The sequence below is a fragment of the Limulus polyphemus genome, unplaced genomic scaffold (genome assembly GCF_000517525.1).
Source record: "Limulus polyphemus unplaced genomic scaffold, Limulus_polyphemus-2.1.2 Scaffold1277, whole genome shotgun sequence".
Lineage (NCBI taxonomy): Eukaryota > Metazoa > Arthropoda > Merostomata > Xiphosura > Limulidae > Limulus > Limulus polyphemus.
The window spans coordinates 183,081-198,690 of record NW_013666887.1 but is presented as its reverse complement, the minus strand read 5'-3'; the positions used below and the strand labels follow the sequence as shown (position 1 = coordinate 198,690).

The 15,610-nt window shown below is 34.9% G+C and overlaps 1 protein-coding gene across 1 annotated transcript in view; it reads left to right on the top strand.

Annotated features, from left to right (window-relative positions):
- The first annotated feature begins 2,042 nt into the window (after positions 1-2,042).
- The window catches only part of LOC106462891 (betaine--homocysteine S-methyltransferase 1-like), an 18,157-nt gene continuing 4,589 nt past the window's right edge, over positions 2,043-15,610 (top strand). The window contains exons 1-7 of the mRNA XM_022390295.1: positions 2,043-2,160; positions 5,548-5,680; positions 5,959-6,077; positions 6,816-7,007; positions 7,700-7,847; positions 8,226-8,408; positions 15,472-15,605. Coding sequence (XP_022246003.1) covers positions 2,137-2,160; positions 5,548-5,680; positions 5,959-6,077; positions 6,816-7,007; positions 7,700-7,847; positions 8,226-8,408; positions 15,472-15,605 — 933 coding nt within the window. The 5' untranslated portion in view covers positions 2,043-2,136. The remainder of the gene's footprint in view (positions 2,161-5,547; positions 5,681-5,958; positions 6,078-6,815; positions 7,008-7,699; positions 7,848-8,225; positions 8,409-15,471; positions 15,606-15,610) is intronic.

The window sequence follows — 15,610 nt, the reverse complement described above, 5'->3', positions numbered from 1 at the left end:
AAACGAAAACGTTGAGGGTTCAGTTCAAGAAAAACAACAATTTGGTGTTATAAGGTCGTTTATTTCTAGTATTAAAATATTTTCTCTATACAAATATGAACTATAGAAACTAAATAATGGGAAACAACAATACATTGCTGACAAGGGGTTTTATCGTCTTCTGTATCTGCACAAACATAAACTTAGCCAAAACATTTCTTTCTCTCCCGCTCCACATGTTTTCGTATGGCTATTTCATGTAGCATTAAAGCATAAGTAATTTGATTGGTTTCTTCTCTCTCTCTCTCTTTTAGCCACTTGTAATGCGTTCAATACTTCTTGAGTGAAGCCTAGTGCCCTATTAATGTTTCAATACCACTTTCGAATAAAGAATGAGTATAATAGACCAAGATTGAAAGTATGTTTTCCAAAACTGTAGAATTTGGTTGAGTAAAACTGCAATATCAAAGTTTAAGAACGAAATAGTGAAAGATATGCTTTGCGAGTTAATTGTTTTTTCTTTTCCTTGTTAAAAAGCAACGATCATTTAAATATTTCTTAAAAGCCATTTCAGAAAAGGTGATGCTCAGCATAACATAATCATTGGTGCGTATTCAATTTTCTTTTTCGGATCTTACAAAAACACCTTTAACGAAATAACAGTTTGTTTCAAACGCCTGTTTTTTGTTGTGAAAACTTTAATTTTTCTATAGCCTTGTTGAAATTATCAATTAATTAATTTGTTCGTTTTTCTTTTTATTGTTGAGGAGCTATCTTTCCCATGGTAGCTATTTTCCAGAAATACACGATCCTTATTATTGCTCTCTACAGATGTTGTACTTGAGGTGACTGGATCTCGATCGATAGGCAGGTGTGCTTGAATTGAAGAACTTTCGTAATGATGTTCTCTTTTTGGCAAACTACAAATAAATCACAATACATTATTGAATCTATAATTCACTATAACCATTTATAGTTTTCCCTTTTTAACAAGTACTTTGTTACATGAGCAAACTGTTTTATTGCTTGACTGTTGTAATTATTATCGTATTTCTTATTATTTATTAACTTCTACAGAAATGCTATAGTGCCACTCAAGAAGACAGACATAGCAACGAACATCATTGTTTTGACTTAAATATCGAAATGAATCTACATAAAAAGTAAATGGTATTATAGCTGCTTAGTAAATTTCAAATATATCATCACTGATTTCGCATAGATGTTATGTTCTTAATCAGATATAGATTAGATTACTATGAATGTGTAATATCAAGTATACTAACATTTTTCTTTTCATTACTTTCTCGACACCATTATAGGTCTATGTGTGATATCAATTTATTTCATTTACTTATTTAACACAATTTATAACAAAATCTGTCTACAACAAACTTCAGCAATTAAAAACATTATGTTATAACAAATTCAAACAAAAACTAGAACAGAATAATATAAAACGTTCCCTAGAAGTAAACACGTAAACCAATTTTCAACAATCTAAAGAGAATATTTGACTACTTAGAATAGCATACTCATTTCGTAATGATAATGTACCTTTTATAGGTGCTCCAAAAATGAAGATACACTGGGCTAAACATTACTTGTCAGACGAACATCTTGCCCTGTTCTATCTTCTTCTTCTTCTATTCTTCTTCAAAATGTTCAGAGTACAATCTAGATGCTTTTGTTTGACACCACCTGTCTCCTCAAATATTTGAAATCCATTTTTTCAACGTCTCAGGTTGCCTCCATTCAAGACACTCTGGCATTTCAAAATTAGATACAGAGTGGCGTAGAAAGCTGGGGGCTTCCTCTTTTTAATTTGTACCAGTAAAGATGAAATCAAAATTAAAAAAAAATACTTTCAGGAAAAGCAGGAGAATGCAAATAATTTTATACAGGGCTCTAAGGCGAACCCTAGACCGCGGCCGTAATGCGCGATTAAGTATAAATTCGAGTGACATCACGTGAACGTGACAAAGAGCCAATACTTAATCCAGTATAGTTAATCACATGACAACTACTGCACACGCTAGTATTATAAATACCATACAACATCAACTCTAAGTCTCATAAAACTTTGCAGAATAAATGTTAAATATAAATTTCGACAACTAGGATAGAAGTGGGAAAAACCTTGAAATATACAAAATAATGGGATCAGCTCAAGATAACAAAGTAAGTAAATAATATGTCCGGATTCTTCAATGTCCATTGCGAACTTGTTTTTATATTCTGTAAAAATTCATTTCAAGGAAAACTATAGTTTAGTTTAGTACACGTAGACCATTGAATTGTAACTCATAAAAAATAATGATGCTTACTGCTAAATTAATTACTAGTATGTATAATTAATCATATGCTTAGTACTTTGTCTTAAGCATATTTCAAAAATAGGAGCTCGATACTGAGTGTCATCACAATAGCAGCACAGAATAAATATATTCCATTATACCTTTGAAGTTTTCATTGTAGTGCTAATTGTAATTTTTCGGTACTGTAGTGTAGGGGACAAAGTGGTCCAGAAAAAAATAATATTTAAGAACTAAAAAAAATTATCCAATACTTTAGAAAATGTACAAGAATATCGAAATCTTGAAGCATGTAACTTAAAATAAGAGATTATTTCACCTGTTTTAACCACTCGCACCACTATACGGTTATGTTACCTGTCAGTCAGTCAGTAGACACTAAAAGGATGTTTAACGTTGCAACTTGCACTGTCGTGACGTCAGTATAACATTCGCATGGCACGAATCACGAAAATAATTATGCGTTCTGTAGGCTACAACACAGCATGACATTTGAACTTCAAAAGCAAGGCTCCCCAGTGTCACAGCGGCATGTCTGCGGATTTACAACGCTATTAACCGTGTTTCGATATCCGTGTTGGGAAGAGCACAGATAGCCAATTGTGTAGCGTTGTGCTTAATTACAAAAAAAAAAAAAAAAATTCAAAAGCAAGAAAAAAAATTTGTTATTCTTGATTTGGTTTTATTTACTCTTGAAGCAGAACATTTTCGGGGACCCTGCACTTGTACATCTAGTATTAGTATTGTAATTGATATATTACTATATACTTTTATTTCTTAGTTAGTGATTGATTGATGAAATTATCTTTCAAAGGAGAAAATAGCGTCACAGTAGAAAATAGGTTTACAGAGTTCATATTTTGTATGCATTTTGAAATTTTTTGCAATATATGAATCTTGCTCGAACTGCCCCTCGTAAATTGCAATAATGGTATATAATATCTGGAGTTTATAATGCTTTGTTTTACTGCTTAATTTGTCACATTGTCTCATAGCTGATTGCTCCTGCTATTTGAATTTTTCTTTTAATTTGGAATTATTTATAAATTACCCTATTTGAATACTTAAACAAGGATACTAAATATTATAATTAAATCTTGCAGCGATAAAGTCTGTACGTTCTTTTTAATACTTCCACCAGGAGCCAAGGGGTATCTTTACACTATCATTTATTGAATATTAAAAGTGGTTTTGGGTGTATCTTTTCGAGACAAATTTTCGTTTGTTAATTGATAAAATTTTAAGTGAAATACAGCATCCTCAAGTTTCCACACTAGCTAGTACTAAGGTCTACCCGCTGGGAGTAAATTCAGTATATATCAATAAAGCCACATTCTCAGCATCATTAATTAAGCAGTTGCCAACCTATTATGCTTCTGCTATCACCTTTTCATGTTTAGTTTTCAACTGAGATACGAACGATTTCACCTGCGATTCGGTAGGTAAGGTCAAAGCATACTCAGCAGTAGGATGACCAGACATAATATTATACTTGGCTTCCTGCACAATATCTATCAAGGTGGTTCTAAACGGTTCCTGAATACCTCTGCGTGTCATTTGGAGACTTCCATGGTTCTTGTGCTTGGTCGTTAAGCTCGTGATGCGCTGACGGATTTTAGTCCCCTTACCACTTCAAATCGCTTTTCGCAACTTCGACGATAAAAGAGTGCTAGAAATGCTTTCTTGTTAGCCAATTAAAGTGTCCAAAAAATTTCAGTTCATATTAAGAAAACAGGATTGGGTAGTTTGTTTGTTTTTTAAACAAAAATGTCCCCCACTGGCTCGTGAAGGGCCTGTTAAAAACCCTAAACTGTTAGTTGAGAAAAATTAGCCTCCAAAAAATATCTTTTAGTTTATCTAAATACGTCTCCTCACCAAGTCTCAAAATCTCTTCAGCAGTTGGAACTTAACAGCAAGTAAACGTTTTCAATCTTGAATTGCTTGTTTCTTCTAATGAGGTAAAGAACCGTTTGCTTTCAAAGATGTGGACAATATGTATGTTCAAAATCTCTTTAAAGGAAACAACCAGAAATCTAATACTATTCTTGGGATCAAACTTGTTTAAGATTACATTTAAGATTAAGATCAGTTCTGATTTCCTCCTTCCCTTTCTCCATAAGCTCACATTATTATTATTTGATTTCTGTACTGCATATTGGTGTATAAAAGGGATTTTATCACTAGTAATAAACAGCATTATAACACCAAATTTGTTTTTTTTTTAATTGGATACTCAACGTTTCGCTTTATAGCTTCTTCAGGAGCGTTCAACTAGTTATGTGCTCAAAAATCAAAGTTAGCCTTAGTTAAGTAACATTACTGCCATTAACTTGCAAGTATTTGTTTAGTACAATATTCCCGAAGAAGCTGTAAAGCGAAACGTTGAGTGTCTAATTAAAGAAAAATTTATTTGGTGTTATAAGGTTGTTTATTTCTAGTTTTAAAACATTATTATTATTATTGTCGTAACATATATCTTCAATGTTGTAATTTTGTTGTTTTCTAGAGAATTTCTAAATATGATGATATAATAACCAAGAAGATTCATAGCATGTGGAAGCAGGGGGTACATTATAAACACTAGAATTAGTGAAGCATTGAGAAGTTAATCAAGCGTTTAGTGTGTGAATAAGTATTCACACTTTTAAAATATAGCTTACAACATTATATTACAATTTATGTATTGACAACTTCCATATGAAAACGACTCTTTATCAAATCTAAGCACAAAGTTACACCAAGGACTATCTGTGCTCTGCCCACCACGAGTATCAAAACCTAGTTTTTAGCGGTGTGAGCCTTCAAACTTGCCGCTGAGCTACTAGGGTACTAGTAAACGTAATGCCTTTAAAATACTATAGTTTTCAATTTAAAATTAGCTGAGAAAGTTATTAAAAATTAATAACCACTGTAGGCTCTTGTTGTTAATAAAATATTCATTGTAATGAGAATTGGTTAAAATAATATATAGTTTCATGTACAACAAAATACAGCTTACTTCTATGATATTTTGCCAGTTGCCTACAAATATCGTTAATAGCCATCGGCACAAAACTTGTGAATATGTGAATTCTAATCATTATAAACTCGCGTTTTATGACCGTATACTCCAAGTTACATTGGCATATTAAATTCCTGATGTAATTTTTAGTTCTGATCTAATTAATAGGTTGTTTGCTTTGATCAGAAACTTAAATATTGTTTCTTAAAAATTTCCACTTAGTAAGAAACTCGCTGTTTTCTATTAATAAAGAAGGGTTTACTCCAACGTTTGGATGAGGGAGTGGTCATTGGTGATGGAGGATTTGTGTTTGCTTTGGAGAAACGAGGTTATGTGAAAGCAGGACCTTGGACACCAGAAGCAAGTGTTGAGAATCCAGATGCTGGTAAGAAAGTATAGGCATATATATATATTTTGTCACAAATTTATCTCTTAAACGTTAATGCTATAACTTTATATTGTTGTATTATTTTACGAATTATATTTTAAATATATTTATAACTCTATTAAGTCTCATCTTTTTTTATCAACAATGACAATGATTTGTATTCTTAGTCAATGGCTTTTAAAATTATTTATACATTAATCTGTACTTGTCATTAAAATGGCCATACAAGATTTCTCTTTGCTGGTCTTTGCTAGTATATGTTTTGTTCTCTTTAGTACGTGAACTTCATAGAGAATTCCTCAGAGCTGGTGCAGATGTAATGCAAACCTTCACATTTAATGCTAGTGATAGTAAACTAGTGAACAGGGAAAATGAAGCTGGAAAACAATTTACAGTAAGTATGGATCATGATTTGGTGCTTTTAAGCTTATTATTTAGTTCACTTTACCAACTTTACAGTTCTAATTATCTTTGAGTGTTAACTTGTTTTATTCTGGTCAACTTCATAGAGAAGTTTTTCATTGGTGGTAAAGATGATCCCAATCATGGTAGCCTAGCAAATATGGGACATAAATGGGGAAAAGGAGTAAATCGCGACTTTTTTTATTTAATGCTTCTAAGTTATTTTATACTTAATATATTTTACAAGCTTGCAGCTCTAATTATCTTTGAGTGACGAGGTTGAAGGCATAGAACTCCCAATCAAAGAAGGATGTACTTCATTCTTCAGTGGATAGTTGTTTCTTTTCTATTTCTTTGGGTTAAATTTTTTTAAAGATCACGTGGGGTGTGGACACCTGATTTTTTGCAATAGTTTGCTACCAGACTTTGTTTGTTAACCTATAATATTGATCCAAAAGCAATAACCCTCAATGATGCTTGTTAGTCTTGTTTCCCCAATGCCTTTGCTAGGGTACTGTCTTCCTTTATGTATTATAGTTATTTCTGACAAAAGTTGTTAGGAATGAATAAAAAAGAAAATTTATACTAAGGTTACTTTTGATGAGTACCATTTTTGCATCGACAGAATTTGACATTGGAGTTATCAAAAATAAAGAATAAAAGCTCTAACTCAGGGGGGACTGTGGGAGAGAAAAACAGTTATCCACATTATTCTGGTATTGCTTTTCAGGGGCATGACATAAATGATGAAGCATGTAAACTTGCTCGTGAAGTAGCAGAAGAAGGTGACTGCCTTGTTGCTGGTGGATTGGCACAAATATTAACTTACCAGCCAGGTACAAACAAAGAGAAAGTGCAGGAAGAATTTCGAAAACAAGTCGATGTGTTCGTTAAAAACGGAGTGGATTTTATAGTCTGTGAGGTATGATATTGTACAGTTATTCACAGTTTTATTTCTTACTGAACTATTTTGTAAGTAAGAAGACTTGTGCTGTTCAGAAACGAACATTTCTAGTTTTAGAGATTCATTCCATTATCTGGCAATTACTATACTGATTTTGAAGTGCAGGTAAATATCCCAGATTTCTTCCAAGCATACATAGAAAGAAGTTACTGGGAAATAAAATGGAGCTTGAAATATGTTATACTATAATTTATTAGAAGTAGTGTCTTTTACGTACATAGCATTTGGATGAATTATCATTTAAACTATGAAGAATACTACTATTAAATGTCTACTATATTCACTATCTTCTATTACAGCTAATAAGTTGTTACAACTAATTTTTAAATTGTAGATAAATACTAAATAACAGGTAAATCTGGGTTTATATTTCATTATATCTACTGTACCTTATTTCTGGGTTTATATTTCATTATATCTACTGTACCTTATTTCTTCAGAATGGTCGTTTCTATAGAATGCACTCTTAAAGTCAGATGAGTGCGAAAGAGTTCTGTTTTGTAATTTACAATTTATTGTATCTACAGAATGGTTCCACATGATTCAAATAAATGCAGTTTCTTAAATAAATAACTGCGATAGTTTCAGCTTTAAACTTGTTTTTTGTTGTTTTTTTGTAAGGGATTATTCAGAAAATCTCTTTATTGTAGTATTTTGAACACGTTGAAGAGATAATATGGGCGATTGAAGTCTGCAAGAAGACAAAGTTACCTGTGGTAGCCAGTATGTGTATTGGTCCTGAGGGTGACCTTAACCAGATATCATGTGGAGAGTGTGCAGTGAAAATGGTTAAAGCAGGTATTTGTCTATTATATTTTTACTTAGTTTTGTAATTTTAGACTTATCATTAATGTTTTTCTCTACTCATTTGTTAAGTTTACTCTACATAATCCTAAGTATTGTAATATTAAAGAATGGGCGAAGTCTTACAATTATGATTAAGAAAGTTAAACGCTTTGTAAATCTTGTTAAGGCTGCTTTAACTGAGTTTGTTTAGTTTTATGTAATAATGTATTTTGAGCAGTCTTCAGTTGTTATTGTTATCAAACATGGCCATGTACTTTTCATAACTACGGTACACGTTCTAATGTATTTAAAATCATAGACCAATGAGTTTCATTCCCAACAAAACTGGAAATCTAATATTGGTTTTCTAATCAGCTTTTGTTTTTGAAGGTGCTGATGTAATAGGTGTGAATTGCCGTTTTGGCCCCATTGAATCTTTGGAAGCTATGAAACTTATGAAGAAAGCTTTGGATGCCGAAGGACTCAAACCTCACCTTATGTGTCAGCCTTTAGTATTTCTTACTCCTGATGCAGGAAAAAGGGGCTATATTGATCTTCCAGAGTTTCCATTTGGTAATTCGATTTGTTGTATTTTTCTAGTTTGTAAAAAAAAGGAGCGGCAAATGGATATTTATTCAAAAGTACCGTTTCTTTAATTGGTCCCCAGTGCCTCAGCGGTAAGTTTGTGGACTTTTAACTATAAGGATTGGGTTTCCATACCCGTTGTGGATATAACACAATAACCAATTTGTGCTTAATAGCAAAGAAATTAAAGCCAGTAATTTTAAGAGACCTATTTTTCATGTTTAATTTATTTACTTTAACGGAAACACACATATATATATATATATATATATATGTTAGGATACTTTGTAAGTGATCATAAAATATTTTCTTGAGTTCTTTCACCTGATCCACTTGTATTAAAAACACCAACATCACTTCCTGTAACATAGCAAACTATTTTAGTACAGTGTTCATTTAAAAGCCAGGAACCTATTCTGGATATTGTTAGTTTGTTTGTAATTAAGCACAAAGCTACACAATGGGCTATCTGCGCTCTGCTCACCACGGGTATCGAAACCTGGATTCTAGCGTTGTAAGCCCGCAGACATGGATATTGTTAACATGTTTATCTTACTAATTCACTTTAATGGACAATGGTATAAATGCACCTCCCACTCTAAGTAAGAACTCTATGTGTTATCGGAATAGACAAAAGTTTAGTAAAAAATACATCTTGGGGCTCGAAGAATATCAGACATACCGGTTAGATTTTCTCACAATCGTAGAGACAAGATTATAAAACACAAAAAACTGGAAGTCACATAAGTAAAGCAAATGCTGTATATCATTGAGGACATTAACAACTTTTTCAACAAAGACAAAGAGCTCTAAACCATACGAGCAGAAACAGATGTGTGAACATGGGCAATAATTGTTTTGGAAAATAATGTATATTATTTACAATATGATTTCTGCTTAAAGTCTGACAACAGTGTCATAGCATTTACATTTTGTTCATGTCCAGGACTGTGATCAAAATATTAAGTGTCCAACCAAGGTTTGGGCTCCATTGTGGTACTCTCGGGTAAAATTCATTTCCTTGTATGTACATTTCCTATCGGTTAGATGAGGTGGATGCCTAAAGTTCATTTTGGGCTCTCTCTCTAGAGCTTGCTTGGCTTCAACTAGCCTGACCTACAGATGCTGGACCCCCTCCTCCATTTTGATAAAGGAGTAGTCCTTTGCCTCAGGCAATCTTCCTATTAGACATAGGGACCAAGAATCTTTCTCATTCCATGGCTATTTCTATGAACGACGTTTGACTACTGTTAACTGATCTAAGATGGGTTCGTTCATAATCATCTGCATTGGCCTGTAAGGGAGCTACACACTCGGCACCTAAGATATCTCCGAGGGTGGTTTGATCAGTGGTGTCTCACTGACCAAAGTGGTGTACATTTTGTGTGATTTTCTAGTTTTCTGGATGGAGACTCTTTCGTGTACAACTGAAACCTATTCATGAGCCAACTTGGCCACTTTATAACTCGGTATTTGGTGATAAGTTCATGATAGATTCTACCCAGCTTGTAAATTCATGATAGATTATACCCAGCTTGTATTTTCTCAAGACTTAAATGCTTCTTGGGACAATCCTAATGTCGGAAATATATTATTTGTTTTCAGAATGTAGTGGTCCTATTGTAAATGAGAGCACATTTGCCATTTCCTCATCGTCATGATGCGAACACCCCCTATTATAAGACAAGTATCAGGCCTCATCTTTTCTTGATCTATACTTCTTCTGAGAGTAAAGTCAATAATGGCAAATACTTCAGCTGTTGAACTCCAGGGTAGATAGTGCTGATAATGTAATTCTAGGAATTTTCTTGGACTATTCAGTGGCATCAAGATTTACACTACTGTCATTAGCATAGGCATCTAAGCTCCAGCAGACAACAGTGCTAACCTGTTCATGAACAGGCAAGCTCACACAGTGTATTGACAAGCAACGCGTCTTCACCCATAGGCTAAATTCAGGCTGGCACTTTCATTCTCCACAAGCTCTCACTGTACAGAAGGTTCTGGGAATCCTGGAGCAGTTAGTTGTAAGGCCTCATCCAGCTGGAAGATGAATCCATGGTAATCACGGCTACAAAAAGCAACCACTGGCTAATCAATGAAAGTGAGGCTAGTTATGGTTAAGTCTTGAAATTAAATACTGAAAGTCCTGATTCTAATGCAAGAATTACTAATTCTACTTGGTCAGAGATTCCTCCAAGTGCACAGATTAAGGGGGTCATAACACACACTTATGACCACGAACTATAACATTGGTTTTGATCAACCGACATGTTTACGTGTTTAAAGTGTTCTCACTCCTAACCTTTCCAAAAAACACGTGTCCTGAGAACCTGAGATCTTCACTATCCCTAAGCTTACATAATTTTCATGTGTTATTTGTTTAGATACATATATGCATATGCCACCATTACACTTTGTCAAGTACTCTAGTAATTCATAAATCTCATCCTCAGCTACCACATGATTCACTTCAGTAATATTCAAATAACCTGATATAAGTATGCTCAGTAGCTCACGGCCTGAGATATGAACTATGAGAAAGTCATATTCTTGCAACCTCATCATCAAACATGCTATCATCCTCTTCAATTTTCAAAGTTTACAAACCACTTCAACAAACTGTGTTCCACACAAATTGTGAACTTTCTACCATATAAGTAGTGGCAATTATGTTTTTTACCACTGCAAGTAACTTTCTCAAACAGTCTGCATTTGGAAGCCATGAGCGTGTAGCTTTGGTATGTAATTACAGGTTCTACTCTGTCTTGCCCCTTTGATAATACTGCTCTTACTCCATTGTAACTGGTATTAATGTTCAATATAAACTCATTCTTAACAGGAGTAGGCCAGCACTGGAGCATCCGCTAAAGTAAGCTGTAGGGAATCGAATATATGGTCATATTTCAAGCTCCCTCGAAAACGCACTTTTGGAAGAGTTGAAAATATTGCTACTGCTTTCAAAACATTTGTTACACATCATCAGTAATATGACAAAAATAAAGAAAACTACAAACTTCTCACTGTAGCTGTTTTAGCCAGGTCAACTGAGACTTCATCTCTCCCCACGTTGTGACTAATAATCTTCATCTTTGTTCACACGTTAGTAGTTAAAGTTAAAAGCTCAGTTTTCGTATGTGGTGAAATAACATCTTCAGGTTCTCAGACACAAACTCAACAGTGTGGCCACACACCAAAACTTAGTTGATATAGACCAAGTATCTCTCCAATTGCAATCTCTTAAGTGTAAGCTCCACCATCCACTTGAAAGTAGTTGGTACATTCAAACTGAATGGCATGATGCAGAAAGCAAACAAACTGTCTAGTGAGCTAAGGGTAGTTTCAAACGTATTTTAGTCTTACACTTCATCTACCAGATCTAGGGTATGAACCAATAAGAACATTCTAACGCATCCAAAAATTCATCTTTTTAGGTTAAAGGAAAGGTTTGCCATTTTTATCTATCTCAAATCAACACACAATCTAGGTGTACCTTCCTTCTGCTTGATTATCACTACTGGCGATGGAAAAGTGCTCTATGAAGGGTGTACGCTGCTGTATTTCACTATTTCCAACATCACTAATGCTCCAAAGAGCCCATCACAGTGGTTGTTTCGTCATACATGCATTGTATATGTCTAAATAGTACCCCAACAAGTAACTGAGTTATATTTGCTCTGTTGGTTCTAGATTGTCAACACAAACTTCAGCCAATGACCTGAGGCAGCAATTGCATTTGGCCATGGTGCAGTGAATGAAACGCTAGAATTATTGCTAGAAATGGTTACTTCATCTTTGCTCACCATGACTACAACCAACTACAAAAGGACTTCATCCCTTGTTAAGCAGATAACCATCTGAGCTAATTATGTCTCTTTCCGGACAGAAAACAAATAATTTCATGTGTGGCTTCTATAACGACATTACACAGAAATGACACATTAGATTCTCCATATCAAATCTCAGAAAACTACTTGTGTACATGGAAATACTATTGTTGCCTCTGATACATACGCTTTTCGAGTACACATTTTGTGGGCTTGATTGGCAATAGATGACTTTCCCGCAGAACATCAAGCAAAAATATTGGACAAGCTCTGCAGTATGTCCATCCCAAAGATGTCGATTTCAGGTTTGAGAATGGAAATGATTATTTTGTTCTGTAATTGGAACCTCTTAAATTGAGCCAGAGATCCACCTTTCGTCGAACATTTATTCTATTACTATTCATGGAATGAAGTTGGTAACCACTATCTGCAGCAATAGTCTCATTTGGAGGGCTTCAAAAGATCACGACGCCCAATATGGTTCTCAACACTCCTGGGTCTACCAGGAATTCAAACTGTTGCTCTTGTATCCTCTTAAAATAATATGCTTCACCCAGTACTGACAGAGCTATATTGACCAATGAACTATTTGGTGCAGGTATCTCGCTGTGGTTCAACAAGACAGTGGCACAGCATGACTTGGGTTCCATCAATTTTCTAGAGCACTTTCCACAGCATTCAACACTTTTTGCTGGTCATCATGGAACTGCTGATCCAAAGGCCATTATGGATAACCAGCCTACCTCACTGTTCGCCGAAATGTTCATTTTGTGGGTTGGCTTTCATCTGCTAAGCTGTATGCTGAAACAAATTACCCTAGCTCTGCCTCATTCCTGTTCAGCACCATATTGGCAGTTCCTATCCCATTGCCTCACTAGTCCACAAGCAAAGCAGTTATTTTGCTCATCCCGTCCTAAATGATATCCAGGCAGATACATAAGCATTTGCCGAGGTGTATGTCTCATAGGTAAATCTTCTTATGATAAATCTGGATAACGTTGCACAATCTGTAGAGATCAGTGTGGGTGCACCAATGTGCTGGAATGTACGGATGAATTGTTTTTAGCCCTTCATTTGAGTCTAGCCCAACATAATGGAGGTACCTAGGTAGCACTACCCATCGGTAAAATTGCTACTACATCTGCTGTTGTTGCAGGTTTCTTCCTCGCTAATGGTCAGTTATAAGGGACTACTTCAAATATTGTTGTTGTATAAGTCCATTAGGTAGTCTCTCAATAAACTTGGAATTAGCACAATTCGGCATGATAAAGTTCGTGATTTTTTTCCACTGGGTCAAATCAGCAACATAACTTCTAATCCTCCTTTAGTTACTCACCCAGTTGATGAAGAGCATTGAGAGCTAGACCATCTAATCTCAGAAATGAGCATCAAACAGACTGTTCCCAAGTCCACCCATTCTAGACAGTGACCAGTCTGAAACACTTAAGAAACTGACGAAAGTCTTCTTGAATATTGAGGTGTGATCTGTTTGGTTTCACTCACAGGTATCTGTACAGGTAGTCAAACTTTTCCTTATTGGATCTCGAGTTATGCAAAGTGAAGAGGCCACCAATGTCATAGGATCCAGATGGATGCAGCCAACAAGTATTCCAAATGATTCCAAGATGGCTGGTTATTCTCTTACCCCAGGTGACAGAACAATGAGACACTTTGGGTGGCCTATCATACAGACTTGCACAACTCTAAGTATTATGAACTGCTGTTAAGGTTGCAAGAAACCTTTTAGTTCTGAAAGGGAGCTACCCATGTGATTCACAATCTTCACCTGTGGGTGCCTGTTGTCCATACCAGAAAATCAAGTCTTATTGGCAGAGACTGTCCAACAACAGTACATCTGGCTTCTCTCCACTAGTTTGTACCATAGCTGGAGCTTCTGTGCTTCAAACGGTGATGGTCTAAGAGTCTAATAAGGTTCTCCATACATAGTATTGGACTAATCATACGCCCTCTGTCTTCTGCATTTTTCTTCAGTTGAGATCTGTTCTTCTCAGGAGTATCGTGTGATCAAAAGGTCTGGATGCATCAAGTGCAAACAACTCTCTTAGGTCTGTTACCGCTGTGTATCCAATGTCATGGCTCTTCATATCATCAGCAAAGGTCTTATGTCCAGGAAAGAATTTCTCCTAGACTCAAAATATCTTCCATAAAAAGTCTCTCTGCAATCTCTCTCTCTCTCTCTTCGTTTTGAGTATTTCTATGTCCATAATAGACTTTCTAATCATTCTCTTCAACTCAGTTAAGGTAAAGATATCAAGCAAGGACCAGAAGCCTGCTATCAACACAGACATTCTATGGTCACAGCACCATTTCGCCTTCCTATCTACTTGTAGTTTTCTGAGATAAAATTGGTTTCCTTGCAAGTACATGATAGGATGTCTTAGTAGCAGAAAATTTGTGAAGTAGCTTACTAACAACTGAACAGTGTGTTAAGTAAAGTCTGAGAACTTGTATCAAAAACAAAGGAGAGAACAGTGTGCTTATTTGCGTGCACAAGATCACAGTCAATAATCTACTAGATTGAGTTTATTCCTACAGCTTACACTTTCTCTCTCGATTTCTGCAGAATTAAAGCACGATGATTTCATCTAAAATCATTACTCGAAGATTTCTTAATAGAACTAAATCAAGAAAGAAGTCTTAGATTAACTAGGTATTCTCGATTACTTTGTCCAGTGACAGCATCACCTAGCGACATTGTTCTCTCATAGCATTGGTCGTTGGAGTTATCGACCCTTCTAGCACTTAAATAAAATTAATGCAAACCCTTGTAGAGCAGAGTAGATGTTATCTATTATCAAGAACATTAACATAGCACCAACTAGAGCAAGATAAAAATTCAATGGTTTTCTGGATAACGAGTTTATGCCAAACCTGCATAGAAATTAAAAGAAAAAACTCTTTATAACGAAAAGCATATAGAAAATAGGACATGTCTTCATATCTCACCAGAACTATTTCTCATTTTCAAATCTTGGTATCTCTGTAAAGCTATTGTTAATACAGAATTATTTGTAATGCAATTTATTGTTAATTTATTGTCGTACAATACAATTTTTTTAAAGAGTAAATTATTTTACAAAAGGAAAATTCAATATGATATGAGGTTTAATAGTTAAAATTACCTTGTTACTGAATGCAACGAGTAAACAAATCGTAACTTATACAAATAAAGTAAGTTATTTACTGTTTGATTCTATATTTAGCATTGGAACCCAGGAGTTGTTCAAGATGGGACATACACCGTTTTGCTAGGGAAGCCTATAATATTGGAGTCCGTTACATTGGTGGATGTTGTGGTTTTGAACCATATCACATCCGTGCTATTGCGGAAGAGCTCGCAGA